The sequence below is a fragment of the Oncorhynchus mykiss genome, chromosome 2 (genome assembly GCF_013265735.2).
Source record: "Oncorhynchus mykiss isolate Arlee chromosome 2, USDA_OmykA_1.1, whole genome shotgun sequence".
In the NCBI taxonomy this organism is placed as follows: Eukaryota; Metazoa; Chordata; class Actinopteri; order Salmoniformes; family Salmonidae; genus Oncorhynchus; species Oncorhynchus mykiss.
Window position 1 is genome coordinate 20,497,957 of NC_048566.1, and position 16,852 is coordinate 20,514,808.

A 16,852-nucleotide genomic window follows, 5' to 3' on the forward strand; every position below is an offset into this window, starting at 1 on the left:
GAAAGAGATGGAGGATGTCCTAGCTGATGGAGAGAGAAAGAGATGGAGGATGTCCTAGCTGATGGAGAGAACGGAGGAGAAAGAGATGGAGGATGTCCTAGCTGATGGAGAGAACGGAGGAGAAAGAGATGGAGGATGTCCTAGCTGATGGAGAGAAAGGAGGAGAAAGAGATGGAGGATGTCCTAGCTGATGGAGAGAGAAAGAGATGGAGGATGTCCTAGCTGATGGAGAGAGAAAGAGATGGAGGATGTCCTAGCTGATGGAGATAGAGAGATAAGGACAAAGAAAGAGATGGGGTGTATTCCTACCTGACAGAGAGAGAGAAGTCTCCCTGGTTCTTCCTGCTGGGTCGGGCCAGGAAGCTGCCATGGACGCCCCGGCTCTTCAAAACAGACTCAGCATCCAAGCCAGAGATATCCCTGTGGAACCACCTGGATACACAGAGAGAAACACATTACATACATACACTACCGTTCAAAAGTTTGAGATCACTTAGAAATGTCCTTGTTTTTGAAAGAAAATCACATTTTTTGTCCATTAAAATAACATCAAATTGATGAAGCTGCCAGTTGATGACTTGTGAGGCATCTGTTTCTCAAACTAGACACTCTAATGTACTTGTCCTTTTGCTCAGATGTGCACCGGGGCCTCTCACTCCTCTTTGTATTCTGGTTAGAGCAGAGTTCCTCTGTCCAGTCTCTGTGTTCTTTTGCCCATCTTAATATTTTATTTTTTATTGGCCAGTCTGAGATATGGCTTTTTCTTTGCAACTCTGCCTAAAAGGCCAGCATCCCGGAGTCAGCTCCTCACTGCTGACGTTGAGACTGGCGTTTTGCGGGTACTATTTAATGAAGCTGCCAGTTGAGGACTTGTGAGGTTTCTGTTTCTCAAACTAGACACTCTAATGTACTTGTCCTCTTGCTCAGTTGTGCACTGTGGCCTCCCACTCCTCTTTCTATTCTGGTTAGAGCCAGTTTGCACTGTTCTGTAAAGGGAGTAGTACACAGCGTTGTACGAGATCAGTTTCTTGGCAATTTCTAGCATTATTAGCTTTCATTTCTCAGAACAAGAATAGACAGACGAGTTTCAGAAGAAAGTTATTTGTTTCTGGCCATTTTGAGCCTGTAATCAAACTCACAAATGCTGATGCTCCAGATACTCAACTAGTCTAAAGAAGGCCACTTGTATTGCTTCTTTAACCAAACAACAGTTTGCAAAAGGGTTTTCTAATAATCAATTAGCCTTTTAAAATGATAAACTTGGATTAGCTAACACAACATGCCATTGGAGTGATGGTTGCTGATAATGGGCCTCTGTACGCCTATGTAGATATTCCATAAAAAATCAGCCGTTTCCAGCTACAATAGTAATTTACAACATTATCAATGTCTACACTGTATGTCTGATCAATTTTATGTTATTTTAGCGGACAAAAAAATGTGCTTTTCTTTTAAAAACAAAGACATTTCTAAGTGACCCCAAACTTTTGAACGGTAGTGTATACATACAGTATATACAAACCACACACACACAGATCAGACCACGCACATAAGCACATGCACACACAAATGGTTATCGTCTGGCCCTGCCGCACCTGTCCACTGAGCCACATCATCTCCTTGATACTCCGTTTCTTCCCTCGATGGGAAATTATATGAGACGTGGTAATAAAGATGAGTTAAATCACAATGTGTATGTAAATCCCATTTCAATCCCTGCATTCCATTACCAGCTCATAGATTAACACAGTACTAGGTACCATTACCAGCTCATAGATTAACACAGTACTAGGTACCATTACCAGCTCATAGATTAACACAGTACTAGGTACCATTACCAGCTCATAGATTAACACAGTACTAGGTACCATTACCAGCTCATAGATTAACACAGTACTAGGTACCATTACCAGCTCATAGATTAACACAGTACTAGGTACCATTACCAGCTCATAGATTAACACAGTAATAGGTACCATTACCAGCTCATAGATTAACACAGTACTAGGTACCATTACCAGCTCATAGATTAACACAGTACTAGGTACCATTACCAGCTCATAGATTAACACAGTACTAGGTACCATTACCAGCTCATAGATTAACACAGTACTAGGTAGAGAGCAGTCTACACAGCATTATTGCAACCTTTTTTAAGTAAACGCTAGTATACAAGTATACAAAATTGTTTCAAGAAAAATAACTGGCATAAAGTTTGAATGGAAAAGCCTGCATAAGGCCTAAGAGATGACAAACAGACCACCTACCCACAAACCCACCTCACCGCAAAGCACCAACTTTTGATTCTATGGATACTATACTAGCCTATTCTACAGAACAACCTGCTGCTAATGATATCTGTTGCCAAGTGTAAGTGTAGTTGTAGCTACACAAGACATGGTAGAGATATTGATAGTCAGAATTGGGCAGAATTGGGGAACATTTCAAGAATGTGAAAAACTACTGCAAAATAACTGGGAATTCCTACAGAGTTTGAAAACAAATCGTTACGTGTGAACTACAAACACACAAGACAGCAGAAAAGACTAAAGAACAAAGTACTGATGGTAAAGAAACAGAGAGAACAAGTAAAAGAAAGAGAGAAGTTGACATCACGCGTTAGGTAAAGGCAGATCCAGACCAGGGTTGAGCAACTGGGTGTAAGAGTGAGAGGGAGGAGATCAACTCACCGAACCATTTTCACCTTCACTTCTTCTGGGCCCAAAGAGAAGGAGACGGGATAGTGAGGGTACACTTACAAATCATGTTTTACTTCCATTATCATCCCTCTCTCTCTCTCTCTCTCTCTAACTGCCCTCCTCCACACATTAATCTGCTGTATTTCTTCCTCCATTTATCTCATTCAACATCACATACGCAAAGAACACCATTCTAAACAACCTGTCTTCTCTTCCTCTTTTCCTCCCACGCTCATCTGTTCATCAAACCCTCTTTCCTCCCTTACCCTTTCTCTTTCTCGATATATCTCACATTAGGTAGATAAGTAAACAATCTTACTGTTCTCAGCTCCTTCTGAAAACAAGCGACACTCTTGCTGACAGGCTCGTGTATGTCTTACCCTTCTTCCCTCCCCTCTTTTTGATTTTTCTCTCTGTCGTTCTGTGACACTCTCTCGCTCCTTCCTTCCTTTTTGTGGCTCTTTTCACAAAACAGTGAAAGCAAGAGACAGACAGGAACAAAAAAAGCTGACAGGCCGGAATCTCTTACAGAAAGATATACTTTATAAATGTCAACGCAATAAAAACGCTTAGATTTCATCTTTAAAATGTATCAATAATGTTTCTCTCTCCTTGCCTCAATCTAATTGATCACATCTCTCTCTCTCTCTTCTCTATCCCTTCAGAAGGATCATAGCACCACTAGTGTTTTGCTTACAGACACAGTCCAGTGAGATTACTCTGAACATGTCATACCATATACACTGTTCTTCAATGAGATAATGAACTAGAGAGAGCGAGAAAGAGAGAGAGAGCGAGAGAGAGCGAGAGAGAGGGGGGGGGGGGGGGTAAGGTAAAGGTAAACTAAGGAACTGCACATCTGCACACCATCACTATCAGGAATGAAAAACACACTAGCCCCTTCAGTATATACTGGTTAAACAAATCATACATTTTTCCCGGTCCTTCTCATTAGCTATCTTTCCTTCTAACCCACCTGTCCTCCACTCCTCCCCTCTTCTGTCTGAGTGTTTGTTCTCTTCTTTCAGCTGTGTGTGTGCAAGTGTGTGCATCTAACCTTTTGTGTGCCATTTGTGTTTGATGCACAAAGGTCATGCTCGTATTACACTTCCTTATTTTCAGAGTGCGACCTTCCCCCCGTGTGTCGCACTCAAACCATTTACAACAGTGAGGTCTTGATAACAAACTTACAATAAGCAACACACACACATAACTACAGTCAGGATAGCAACTACACAACACTGTTCATGTGAGCAGCAATACAAATGACATGTGAGCATGCTACAAGAAGAGGTGGGCTACATGTATACTAAAGGCTTGTCCACAGAAGTCTGTTAGAGCTTGAAACTGAAACTACTCTTCCCACAATGCAACAGCCAGCTGGTGTGGCTACGAAAGCGGCATAGCAACAAAGCAGGGCTGTATAAGTTAACAGCTTGATGTTACAGCGTGACTGCCTGTTGAAGTTAGTGTTACAAATGTAATACAACCAACATGCAAAGCAGCAGAGAGTAGGTGAGAGGTGCCGTTTAAAGCTCCTGATCTGTAGTGGCTGGGGCCGAGAGCACCATGTATCTTGTGTGCCACATATGTCTGAATGCCTTTTTGTGTGTGGTGTGAGTTATATATAATATGCATTATTATCAAATAATACCACATAAAGGTTAAATAGATTCTTTTTTTTGAACAGAGCCCCACCAAGAGAAGACCTGGAGGAAGTGAGAGACAGAGACAAACCCACTTTTCTGGGGTTTGGGGGGACTGATTAAATCTGAGACGTAGGAGCTGAGCGAGGAACGTCAGAACCCCATTGTGTTTTTCACACTGTTAAATCTACGACCTGAACACTAGAGCTGGAGGCTGATGAACCTGTGAAGTTTGTTACACTGGAAGACAGCTGTGAAATTGTCCATCTTTCTTTCTCTCTGCTTTTCAGGCTCTGATGATACATGTACAGAGCTGAGAGCTGACGTTGAGAAGGGCTTTTCACTGTTCAGTCATGTTGCTGTTGTGTATCATTTCTAACACCCAAAAGTGATGACCACCTTCCACAAAGATTCACACACACTTACTAACACTCACATACCAAGTGATGACATCTCTTGATCCAGTCTCTCCTTCAGGGTATGTACACACTATCTCACACACTGATTAACACACATACACACGTGTGTTTTTCTCGCAGCCAAAGTCCAAGTGATAAGGATTTGCCTTCAATGAAAGAACACACTCTCACATTGACTAATAGCAACGGAGGAAAACATTGATACATTTACATATTGGGATATCATTTTTGACGATATATCGTATCGTTTTGACAAAATTGCAATACTAGTTTTGCTATAGTAGGCTGTACTTGCACTAAAACTCCATTATTTTCCCCTCATATCTTGTTCTCCATCTTCTTTTTAAATAAGGAACCAATGTGTTTTCAGCACATTTATTTCCATGACTGATCAAAACACGTTTTACCATGGCTCTCTTCTTGTCCCTCCACAGCAGACATTTGGTGAGCAATATGTTTGGAAAATCGAATCGCAATAAAATCACAATATCGAATCTCAATACATATAGAATCGTGAGAATCGTAAGAACCGCAGTACTAATCATATCGGCACCTATTGTGATAATGTTTTGTACCGTCAGTGTATATTGAATTGTATTTTTGTCATGTGTGGGAAAAGTGACTTGTATGTAGAAACATATCTGGGGAGGGAAAGTGTGTAAAACAAGGTTGCTTTTGTCCTCTGAAAGGAGGGGTGGGGGACACAGGAGGTTGGTGGCACCATAATTGGGGAGGACGGGCTCGTGGCAATGGCTGGAGCGGAATAAGTGGAATGGTATCAACAACATCAAACACATGGTTTACAACACATCCGTTCCAGTCATTATTATGAGCCGTCCTCCCCTCAGCAGCCTGGTGGGGGACGGGTTTGAAATAAATACTAATAAATGACACCAAAGTAAGAGCCCTGTCTGACAGTAACTATTGTCAAAACAAGAATCTTCCAGGGCGATCACTTTGGCTTGCAAATCCTACTTCTCTTGCCTGGACATCTAACAGTGAGATTTAAATGTATGTAAATACACGGAGTATACAAAAGCTTTCTGTGACATAGACTGACCAGGTGAATCCAGGTGAAGCTATGATCCCTTATTGACGTCACCTGTTAAACCCACTTGAATCAGTATAGATGAAGGGGATGAGACAGGTTAATGAAGGGGTTTTAAGCCTTGAGACAAATGAGACATGGACTGTGTATGTGTGCCATTCAGGACTGTGTATGTGAGCCATTCAGGACTGTGTATGTGTGCCATTCAGGACTGTGTATGTGTGCCATTCAGAGGGGGAATGACAAGACAAAAGATTGAAGTGCCTTTGAACTCGGTATGGTAGTAGGTGTCAGGCGCACTGCTGGGTTTTTCACGTTCAACAGTTTCCTGTGTGTATCAAAAATGGTCCACCACCCAAAAGCAAATCCATCCAACTTGATACAACTGTGGGAAGTCAACATGGGCCAACCTCCCTGTAGAATGCTTTCGACACCTTGTAGAGTTCAAGAGTCCAATTGAGGCTTTTCTTAGGGCAAAAGCAGGTGCAACTCAAAAATAGGAAGTTGTACACAGAATGATCAGCCGATGAGAACATAATTAGTTCTCCCACGTGTGATTTTAAATACATACATTACAGAAGGCTAGAGTGTACATACACAAGCATGCGAGCGAGCACGCACACACACACACACGCACACAGACTAACAGACGTTTGTACTGCAGGTGTTAGAACAATGGTTAACACCAGGAATTGCAGACACACAAACATACTGGTTAGTGAAACAAAACGCCTGCAGCAGTTTGAATTGGGCTCTCTTCCCCTTTCACACCTGTGAGCTTCACATGCTAACTGTGTCTATAGATAGTACTTACCCACAAGACATTGAATGGACTTTTGCTCAGGTGTTCTAGACAGCAGTTCAGTCTCATAGATCCAGTCTTTACAACAGAACGAAGATGAGCTAGAGGTTAGTGCAGTGTGGTCTGTCCACTGTGTCGTTAACTAGAGTATACTACACTGTTCCAGCTGCTTCTCTCTTCTGTCCCTCTATCTACCTCTTCTTTCTCACTCATTTCCTCTGTCTCTCCCTGTTGTTCCCCGTTTTCCTTCTTGCTTTCTACAATTCCTCTGACTGCCCTCTCTCTATCCCTCCCTATCCCTCCCTATCTCTCTATCCCTCCCTCCCTATCTCTCTATTCCTCCGTCCCTCTCTCTATCCCTCCGTCCCTCTCTCTATCCCTCCCTATCTCTCTATCTCTCTATTCCTCCGTCCCTCTCTCTATCCTTCCCTCCCCCTCTCACTATTCCTCCATCCCTCTCTCTATCCCTCCCTATCTCTCTATTCCTCCGTCCCTCTCTCTATCCTTCTCTCCCTATCTCACTGTTCCTCCATCCCTCTCTCTATCCCTCCCTATCTCTCTATTCCTCCGTCCCTCTCTATCCCTCCCTCCCCCTCTCACTATTCCTCCATCCCCCTCTCACTATTCCTCCATCCCTCTCTCTATCCCTCCCTATCTCTCTATTCCTCCGTCCCTCTCTCTATCCCTCCCTCCCCCTCTCACTATTCCTCTATCCCTCTCTCTATCCCTCCCTATCTCTCTATCTCTGTATTCCTCCGTCCCTCTCTCTATCCCTCTCTCCCCATCTCACTGTTCCTCCATCCCTCTCTCTATCCCTCCCTATCTCTCTATTCCTCCGTCCCTCTCTATCCCTCCCTCCCCCTCTCACTATTCCTCCATCCCTCTCTCTATCCCTCCCTATCTCTCTATTCCTCCGTCCCTCTCTCTATCCCTCCCTCCCTCTCTCTCTATTCCTCCTTCCCTGTCTCTGTCCTGATAAGTTATCAGCAGGCTCTATTACAACGCAGTATTTTGTCCCGCCCTGTAATTTCCCGTAATTTTCATAATTGCGCCTCTCTGTCTGTCTGGGAAAACAAGTCTGTTCCTGTCTCTCTCTTCTTCTCTCCCTCTAACCGTCCATGTGTTCTCCTTCCCTCTCCTGCAAAATGAAATGAGCTTTCACCTTTCCCATCATACATTTACAGCCACACTCCCTCCTCTTCCCGTACCTGTGTTCTATGGTTTTATTACTTTATAGATGCAGTTAAATCAGATGATGCCCTTCCACAGACCTTGTAGGTCAAATTATGACACGTGCCATTGGTCATTTAAGCAATAAGGCCCGAGGAGGTGTGGTATTTGGCCAATATACCACAGCCAACGGCTGTTTTTAAGCACTATGAAACGTGGAGTGCCTGGACACAGCCCTTAGTCGTGGTATATTGGCCATATACCACAAACCCCCGAGGTGCCTTATTTCTATTATAAACTGGTTACCAACGTAATTAGAGCAGTAAAAATACACCTTTTGTCAAACCCGTGGTATACGGTCTGATATACCACAGCTGTCAGCCAATCAGCATTCAAGGCTCGACCCCACCCAGTTTATAATACAATGTGATGTATCCAGATAATAATGCCCTCACATAATAAAGGGCAAAGAAACAAGCATCACAAACTGTTACCCTTTTTATTGGAGTTCTCAGAAGAAACTGTAACGATAAAAACAACAAGCTGGTAACCATAATAATATTCCAAAATGTAAAAGAACCAAACATTAGACTAAGACATTTAATTAATTTAGAGATTGCCATCATTCTCAATGCGGCCCGTGTGTCTACACTAGTGGAGCTATTGCATGTCCTTATTTGGGCAAAAAGGGGGCGAGGCCTCCGGGAACATTTGTGATGCAATCGTTCAGGAATGTAGAGCTGCTGGACGGGGCGTTGCCGAGGAGTGGGGAGAGCCAATAACAGGCTAGTGTTATGGACCACCTGAGTTTACAGGTGAAGGGAGCAGTGAAGAGGGGGAGGGGCAGGAGTGTAACACAGAACCAATATTATTCTACTAAAGCATCCTCATCAGTTGATAGTTACTAACAGTCTCTCTGTGGGAAGTATAGAGCAGTGTACCCACCTACACACACAGACACACACACATACACTCAGAAGAGGTACACACCCAGAAATGGAATGGGCAGAACAGACATAGTTCTAAATTCCACATGATTTCATTTTTACTGAATTGAATTGTACATGTTGCATATCAAATTTAATTCTGCACACCCATAGAACAACGAGTCCACATATTATAGAACCTTTACTTGGAGTGGAAAAGTCCATTTGACCCATTCTAATTCTATGGGACAGAGCCAGGTACACCTCTGTCTATTTTAGAGACAGGCTTGGGGAAAGATACAGTGAAAACAACCTCTGTGTGAAAGTTAGACACATAACAGACAGACACAGAGACAGTGCTGCAGTTCATTAGGTAGATACTGTAGAGAAGGTGTTCTCAGTGGAGAACAGAGACTGTGTTCCTACAGGTGTCTTTGGGTGAAGAGGAAGCAGAACATTTGTAGTCTGCTGTGTCCAGAGAAGATGTGTTGGTGGGTAGAGACCTTACTCTACTGTCCAGAGTGTGAGATTTGGTTTGGGGACAAGAGAGGTGCAGAGCGGGGTGAGATAAGGGTCACTCTCCAATTCCAAAACACGGATGGGAGAATGCCTTGAGGAGGACTGGCGGAATTGGTCAGCGTGGCACCTGCATCTGCTGCGTGGTCTGTGATTGGCTCTGCCCTGTGACGTCGGACCCGCGGCTGGCCAATCGGCTGAGGATGTTCCTCTCCGACATCTGCAGCCTCACGGCGACGGGAGGTATACGGGCGATGGTTGCCGGGAGACGGGTGACGTCGGCCTTCATGTCACTCAGAAGCTCCTCAAGCTGTTTGAGAACTGAAGGAGAGAGACATAGTTACCACCACTAAAGTCCAACTGACAGAGTTTAGGGAACAATAACGAGAGGGAGAGAAATAAGAAAAAGAGATGATGGAAGTGGGTAGGAAAAGCAGAGACAGAAAAGAGACAATGAGAAAGAAAGAGAGCGAGTCTGTGTGTGGTCTACCTTTGTGCAGTACTGCGTTAGCAGGCTTGTTCCCTGACATGGACTCCTTGCTGAGGTGTTGGTGGGACTCAGCCAGACACTCCACCTCACTGAAGCGGGTGTTGAGGGCCATGGAGGGGTGGGCCGGGTCCTCAGACATGTTCAGGTAGGCTGCCCTGCGAAGCTGCTCCTCAATCACCAACGCCTGCTCCAACAACTAGAGACCGAGAGAGGGGGGGGTACAGAGATGAGAGAGAGAGAGAGGGAAAAGGTAAACAGAGTGATTAACAGAAAGAAAGAGACAGTGGGAGAGAGGGAAGAGGTAAACAGAGTGATTAACAGAAAGAAAGAGACAGTGGGAGAGAGGGAAGAGGTAAACAGAGTGATTAACAGAAAGAAAGAGACAGTGGGAGAGAGGGAAGAGGTAAACAGAGTGATTAACAGAAAGAAAGAGACAGTGGGAGAGAGGGAAGAGGTAAACAGAGTGATTAACAGAAAGAAAGAGAGTGGGAGAGAGGGAAGAGGTAAACAGAGTGATTAACAGAAAGAAAGAGACAGTGGGAGAGAGGGAAGAGGTAAACAGAGTGATTAACAGAAAGAAAGAGACAGTGGGAGAGAGGGAAGAGGTAAACAGAGTGATTAACAGAAAGAAAGAGACAGTGGGAGAGAGGGAAGAGGTAAACAGAGTGATTAACAGAAAGAAAGAGACAGTGGGAGAGAGGGAAGAGGTAAACAGAGTGATTAACTGAAAGAAAGAGACAGTGGGAGAGAGGGAAGAGGTAAACAGAGTGATTAACAGAAAGAAAGAGAGTGGGAGAGAGGGAAGAGGTAAACAGAGTGATTAACAGAAAGAAAGAGACAGTGGGAGAGAGGGAAGAGGTAAACAGAGTGATTAACAGAAAGAAAGAGACAGTGGGAGAGAGGGAAGAGGTAAACAGAGTGATTAACAGAAAGAAAGAGACAGTGGGAGAGAGGGAAGAGGTAAACAGAGCGATTAACAGAAAGAAAGAGAGTGGGAGAGAGGGAAGAGGTAAACAGAGTGATTAACAGAAAGAAAGAGACAGTGGGAGAGAGGGAAGAGGTAAACAGAGCGATTAACAGAAAGAAAGAGACAGTGGGAGAGAGGGAAGAGGTAAACAGAGCGATTAACAGAAAGAAAGAGACAGTGGGAGAGAGGGAAGAGGTAAACAGAGTGATTAACAGAAAGAAAGAGACAGTGGGAGAGAGGGAAGAGGTAAACAGAGCGATTAACAGAAAGAAAGAGACAGTGGGAGAGAGGGAAGAGGTAAACAGAGTGATTAACAGAAAGAAAGAGACAGTGGGAGAGAGGGAAGAGGTAAACAGAGCGATTAACAGAAAGAAAGAGACAGTGGGAGAGAGGGAAGAGGTAAACAGAGTGATTAACAGAAAGAAAGAGACAGTGGGCTCAACAGAACACAGAGTGGTTCAATAGACAGAAACAGACAGAAACATCCGGCCAGCCCAGCGCACCTTAAACCTCCTGGCCAGGAACTTGTTCTTGATCTCCAGGAAGTTTCCTCGGCTCATCTCCCCCTTGAAGGGCTCGTTGAGGATTGCATATTTCACGTCGCTCTGCACGTCCTGCCAGCGAGCGTAGCCGTGTCTGAGAGGCGCCACGGTCAAAGGTCATGACATCATAATGATTCACAGTCCTCCCACCAAACCTCTGACATCCTGCTGAGTAGTGCAGGGGTCTCCAACCCTGGTCCTATAGGTTTTAGTTCCAGCCCTGCACTAATGTACCTGATCCAACTAATAACCTACTCCTCCACACTTTGATTAGCAGAGTGAGGTTGGTACAGAGTGATATTGGTACAGAGTGATGTTGGTACAGAGAGAGATTGGTACAGAGTGAGATTGGTACAGAGTGAGATTGGTACAGAGTGATATTGGTACAGAGTGATGTTGGTACAGAGAGAGATTGGTACAGAGTGAGATTGGTACAGAGTGAGATTGGTACAGAGTGAGATTGGTACAGAGTGACGTTGGTACAGAGAGACGTTGGTACAGAGTGACGTTGGTACAGAGTGAAGATGGTACAGAGTGACGTTGGTACAGAGAGATGTTGGTACAGAGAGACATTGGTACAGAGTGAGGTTGGTACAGAGTGAGGTTGGTACAGAGTGATGTTGGTACAGAGAGAGATTGGTACAGAGTGAGATTGGTACAGAGTGAGATTGGTACAGAGTGAGATTGGTACAGAGTGAGATTGGTACAGAGTGAGATTGGTACAGAGTGACGTTGGTACAGAGAGACGTTGGTACAGAGTGAGATTGGTACAGAGTGAGGTTGGTACAGGGTGAAGTTGTTACAGAGTGAGGTTGGTACAGAGTGACGTTGGTACAGAATGAGGTTGGTACAGAGTGAGGTTGGTACAGAGTGAGATTGGTACAGAGTGAGGTTGGTACAGGGTGAAGTTGTTACAGAGTGAGGTTGGTACAGAGTGAGGTTGGTACAGAGTGAGGTTGGTACAGAGAGACGTTGGTACAGAGTGCCGTTGGTACAGAGTGACGTTGGTACAGACAGACGTTGGTACAGAGGTTGGTACAGAGTGACGTTGGTACAGAGAGAGGTTGGTACAGAGAGAGGTTGGTACAGAGAGATGTTGGTACAGAGAGAGGTTGGTACAGAGTGACGTTGGTACAGAGAGAGGTTGGTACAGAGGTTGGTACAGGGTTAAGTTGGTACAGGGTGAAGTTGGTACAGAGTGACGTTGGTACAGAGTGACGTTGGTACAGAGAGACGTTGGTACAGAGGTTGGTACAGAGTGACGTTGGTACAGAGTGACGTTGGTACAGAGAGAGGTTGGTACAGAGAGAGGTTGGTATAGGGTGAAGTTGGTACAGACTGAGGTTGGTACAGAGAGACGTTGGTACAGAGTGAAGTTGGCACAGAGTGACGTTGGTACAGAGAGAGGTTGGTACAGAGAGAGGTTGGTACAGAGAGATGTTGGTACAGAGAGAGGTTGGTACAGAGTGACGTTGGTGCAGAGTGACGTTGGTACAGAGAGAGGTTGGTACAGAGAGAGGTTGGTACAGGGTTAAGTTGGTACAGGGTGAAGTTGGTACAGAGTGACGTTGGTACAGAGAGAGGTTGGTACAGAGTGAGATTGGTACAGAGAGAGGTTGGTACAGAGTGACGTTGGTACAGAGTGACGTTGGTACAGAGAGAGGTTGGTACAGAGTGACGTTGGTACAGAGAGAGGTTGGTACAGAGTGACGTTGGTACAGAGTGACGTTGGTACAGAGTGACGTTGGTACAGAGTGACGTTGGTACAGAGTGACGTTGGTACAGGGTGAAGTTGGTACAGAGAGAGGTTGGTACAGAGAGAGGTTGGTACAGAGAGAGGTTGGTACAGAGTGACGTTGGTACAGAGTGACGTTGGTACAGAGTGACGTTGGTACAGAGTGAAAGGATACTGTATGATGCCAGCCAGCAGCCAGTAGTCATGGCGACGATGCCAGATCTCAAATGTCTTCTTGGTTACGGTCGCCGCCCTCTCCTCGTTCTGCCACAGAGAGTGGAGCTCTGGAGAGAGAGAGAGATGTTAAGAGAGACTGAAAATGAACAAAGGACAGTTTGCATCCCCCTGCCCCCCAATGGTTACTAGATAAGGTTAGGGAGTTGGGGAGGGTTAGCTGATCCTAGATCTGTGTGTGTACCTGTGAATCCTCCGTCTGCGATGTTGAACATGAACCTCTGCTTGGTAGCCTTCTTCTTCTCCTCACTCACATTCACCGCCATCCCTGCTGCTGCCACTCCTTCTTTACTGTTCTCTCCATTCTGCAGCTTGCCAGACTCCTCGGTCTTCAAACCATCTTTCTCCTCTTTTTGCTCTGAAGGGAGGAAGAATACTGGGTTAGCACCATGTGTTTGTTTGTGTGTGTGTGTCCATAAATGTGTGTAAGGAACAGAAGAACCAACCTTTCTTGTCCTCTGCAAGAGGACTGGTGTCCATCTTCTCCTCTTTGCTCTCCTCCACTATAACAGAGAGAACACAGGTCAGGGGTCACAACCACAGGAGACATGACCTTCGCCCAAGCCTTCCCCATTTCTCCTTCTCCCAAATCCAGTCAGCTGATGTTCTGAAAGAGCTGCAAAATCTGGACCCCTACAAATCAGCCGGGCTAGACAATCTGGACCCTCTCTTTCTAAAAGTATCTGCCGAAATTGTTGCCACCCCTATTACTAGCCTGTTCAACCTCTATTTTGTGTCGTCTGAGATTCCCAAAGATTGGAAAGCAGCTGCGGTCATCCCCCTCTTCAAAGGGGGGGACACTCTTGACCCAAACTGCTACAGACCTAAATCCTACCATGCCTTTCTAAGGTCTTCGAAAGCCAAGTCAACAAACAGATTACCAACCATTTCGAATCTCACCATACCTTCTCTGCTATGCAATCTGGTTTCAGAGCTGGTCATGGGTGCACCAAGGTCCTAAACGATATCTTAACTGCCATCGATAAGAAACATTACTGTGCAGCCGTATTCATTGATCTGGCCAAGGCTTTCGACTCTGTCAATCACCACATCCTCATCGGCAGACTCGACAGACTTGGTTTCTCAAATGATTGCCTCGCCTGGTTCACCAACTACTTCTCTGATAGAGTTCAGTGTGTCAAATCGGAGGGTCTACTGTCCGGACCTCTGGCAGTCTCTATGGGGGTGCCACAGGGTTCAATTCTTGGACCGACTCTCTTCTCTGTATACATCAATGAAGTCGCTCTTGCTGCTGGTGAGTATCTGATCCACTTCTACGCAGACGACACCATTCTGCATACTTCTGGCCCTTCTTTGGACACTGTTTTAACAACCCTCCAGGCAAGCTTCAATGCCATACAACTCTCCTTCCGTGGCCTCCAATTGCTCTTAAATACAAGTAAAACTAAATGCATGCTCTTCAACCGATCGCTACCTGCACCTGCCCGCCTGTCCAACATCACTACTCTGGACGGCTCTGACTTAGAATACGTGGACAACTACAAATACTTAGGTGTCTGGTTAGACTGTAAACTCTCCTTCCAGACCCATATCAAACATCTCCAATCCAAAGTTAAATCTAGAATTGGCTTCCTATTTCGCAACAAAGCATCTTTCACTCATGCTGCCAAACATACCCTTGTAAAACTGACCATCCTACCAATCCTCGACTTTGGCGATGTCATTTACAAAATAGCCTCCAATACCCTACTCAACAAATTGGATGCAGTCTATCACAGTGCAATCCGTTTTGTCACCAAAGCCCCATATACTACCCACCATTGCGACCTGTACGCTCTCGTTGGCTGGCCCTCGCTTCATACTCGTCGCCAAACCCACTGGCTCCATGTCATCTACAAGACCCTGCTAGGTAAAGTCCCCCCTTATCTCAGCTCGCTGGTCACCATAGCAGCACCCACCTGTAGCACGCGTTCCAGCAGGTATATCTCTCTAGTCACCCCCAAAACCAATTCTTTCTTTGGCTGCCTCTCCTTCCAGTTCTCTGCTGCCAATGACTGGAACGAACTACAAAAATCTCTGAAACTGGAAACACTTATCTCCCTCACTAGCTTTAAGCACCAACTGTCAGAGCAGCTCACAGATTACTGCACCTGTACATAGCCCACCTATAATTTAGCCCAAACAACTACCTCTTTCCCTACTGTATTTTATTTATTTCTTTATTTTGCTCCTTTGCACCCCATTATTTTTATTTCTACTTTGCACATTCTTCCACTGCAAATCTACCATTCCATTGTTTTACTTGCTATATTGTATTTACTTTGCCACCATGGCCTTTTTTGCCTTTACCTCCCTTCTCACCTCATTTGCTCACATTGTATATAGACTTGTTTATACTGTATTATTGACTGTATGTTTGTTTTACTCCATGTGTAACTCTGTGTCGTTGTATGTGTCGAACTGCTTTGCTTTATCTTGGCCAGGTCGCAATTGTAAATGAGAACTTGTTCTCAACTTGCCTACCTGGTTAAATAAAGGTGTTCTCAACTGGCCTACCTGGTTAAATAAAGGTGTTCTCAACTGGCCTACCTGGTTAAATAAAGGTGTTCTCAACTTGCCTACCTGGTTAAATAAAGGTGTTCTCAACTGGCCTACCTGGTTAAATAAAGGTGTTCTCAACTTGCCTACCTGGTTAAATAAAGGTGTTCTCAACTGGCCTACCTGGTTAAATAAAGGTGTTCTCAACTTGCCTACCTGGTTAAATAAAGGTGTTCTCAACTTGCCTACCTGGTTAAATAAAGGTGTTCTCAACTTGCCTACCTGGTTAAATAAAGGTGTTCTCAACTGGCCTACCTGGTTAAATAAAGGTGTTCTCAACTGGCCTACCTGGTTAAATAAAGGTGTTCTCAACTTGCCTACCTGGTTAAATAAAGGTGTTCTCAACTGGCCTACCTGGTTAAATAAAGGTGTTCTCAACTGGCCTACCTGGTTAAATAAAGGTGTTCTCAACTTGCCTACCTGGTTAAATAAAGGTGTTCTCAACTGGCCTACCTGGTTAAATAAAGGTGTTCTCAACTGGCCTACCTGGTTAAATAAAGGTGTTCTCAACTGGCCTACCTGGTTAAATAAAGGTGTTCTCAACTGGCCTACCTGGTTAAATAAAGGTGTTCTCAACTTGCCTACCTGGTTAAATAAAGGTGTTCTCAACTAGCCTACCTGGTTAAATAAAGGTGTTCTCAACTAGCCTACCTGGTTAAATAAAGGTGTTCTCAACTAGCCTACCTGGTTAAATAAAGGTGTTCTCAACTAGCCTACCTGGTTAAATAAAGGTGTTCTCAACTTGCCTACCTGGTTAAATAAAGGTGTTCTCAACTTGCCTACCTGGTTAAATAAAGGTGTTCTCAACTAGCCTACCTGGTTAAATAAAGGTGTTCTCAACTTGCCTACCTGGTTAAATAAAGGTGTTCTCAACTAGCCTACCTGGTTAAATAAAGGTGTTCTCAACTGGCCTACCTGGTTAAATAAAGGTGTTCTCAACTTGCCTACCTGGTTAAATAAAGGTGTTCTCAACTGGCCTACCTGGTTAAATAAAGGTGTTCTCAACTGGCCTACCTGGTTAAATAAAGGTGTTCTCAACTGGCCTACCTGGTTAAATAAAGGTGTTCTCAACTGGCCTACCTGGTTAAATAAAGGTGTT

General features: G+C 44.6%; 2 protein-coding genes across 15 annotated transcripts in view; both read right to left on the reverse strand.

Annotated features, from left to right (window-relative positions):
- The window catches only part of LOC110509434 (tyrosine-protein phosphatase non-receptor type 6), a 38,889-nt gene extending 31,976 nt beyond the window's left edge, over nucleotides 1-6,913 (reverse strand). The window contains exons 1-4 of one of the 10 annotated variants that reach the window (XM_036941326.1): nucleotides 6,627-6,912; nucleotides 3,080-3,159; nucleotides 2,691-2,715; nucleotides 310-432 (exon numbers count right to left, since the gene is read on the reverse strand). In XM_036941326.1, coding sequence (XP_036797221.1) covers nucleotides 310-432; nucleotides 2,691-2,715; nucleotides 3,080-3,159; nucleotides 6,627-6,637 — 239 coding nt within the window. In that variant the 5' untranslated portion in view covers nucleotides 6,638-6,912. Of the gene's footprint in view, nucleotides 1-309; nucleotides 433-2,690; nucleotides 2,716-3,018; nucleotides 3,160-3,675; nucleotides 3,810-6,626 lie in introns of those variants that run through there. The other 9 variants (XM_021590343.2, XM_021590337.2, XM_021590334.2 and 6 more) reach the window with 9 other exon arrangements.
- A 1,353-nt stretch (nucleotides 6,914-8,266) lies between these two features.
- Nucleotides 8,267-16,852, reverse strand: part of LOC110537414 (chromodomain-helicase-DNA-binding protein 4) — a 76,735-nt gene continuing 68,149 nt past the window's right edge. For all 5 annotated transcript variants that reach the window (XM_036941386.1, XM_036941374.1, XM_036941383.1 and 2 more), the window contains exons 36-41: nucleotides 13,641-13,697; nucleotides 13,379-13,552; nucleotides 13,136-13,244; nucleotides 11,187-11,319; nucleotides 9,717-9,912; nucleotides 8,267-9,547 (exon numbers count right to left, since the gene is read on the reverse strand). In XM_036941386.1, coding sequence (XP_036797281.1) covers nucleotides 9,345-9,547; nucleotides 9,717-9,912; nucleotides 11,187-11,319; nucleotides 13,136-13,244; nucleotides 13,379-13,552; nucleotides 13,641-13,697 — 872 coding nt within the window. In that variant the 3' untranslated portion in view covers nucleotides 8,267-9,344. The remainder of the gene's footprint in view (nucleotides 9,548-9,716; nucleotides 9,913-11,186; nucleotides 11,320-13,135; nucleotides 13,245-13,378; nucleotides 13,553-13,640; nucleotides 13,698-16,852) is intronic.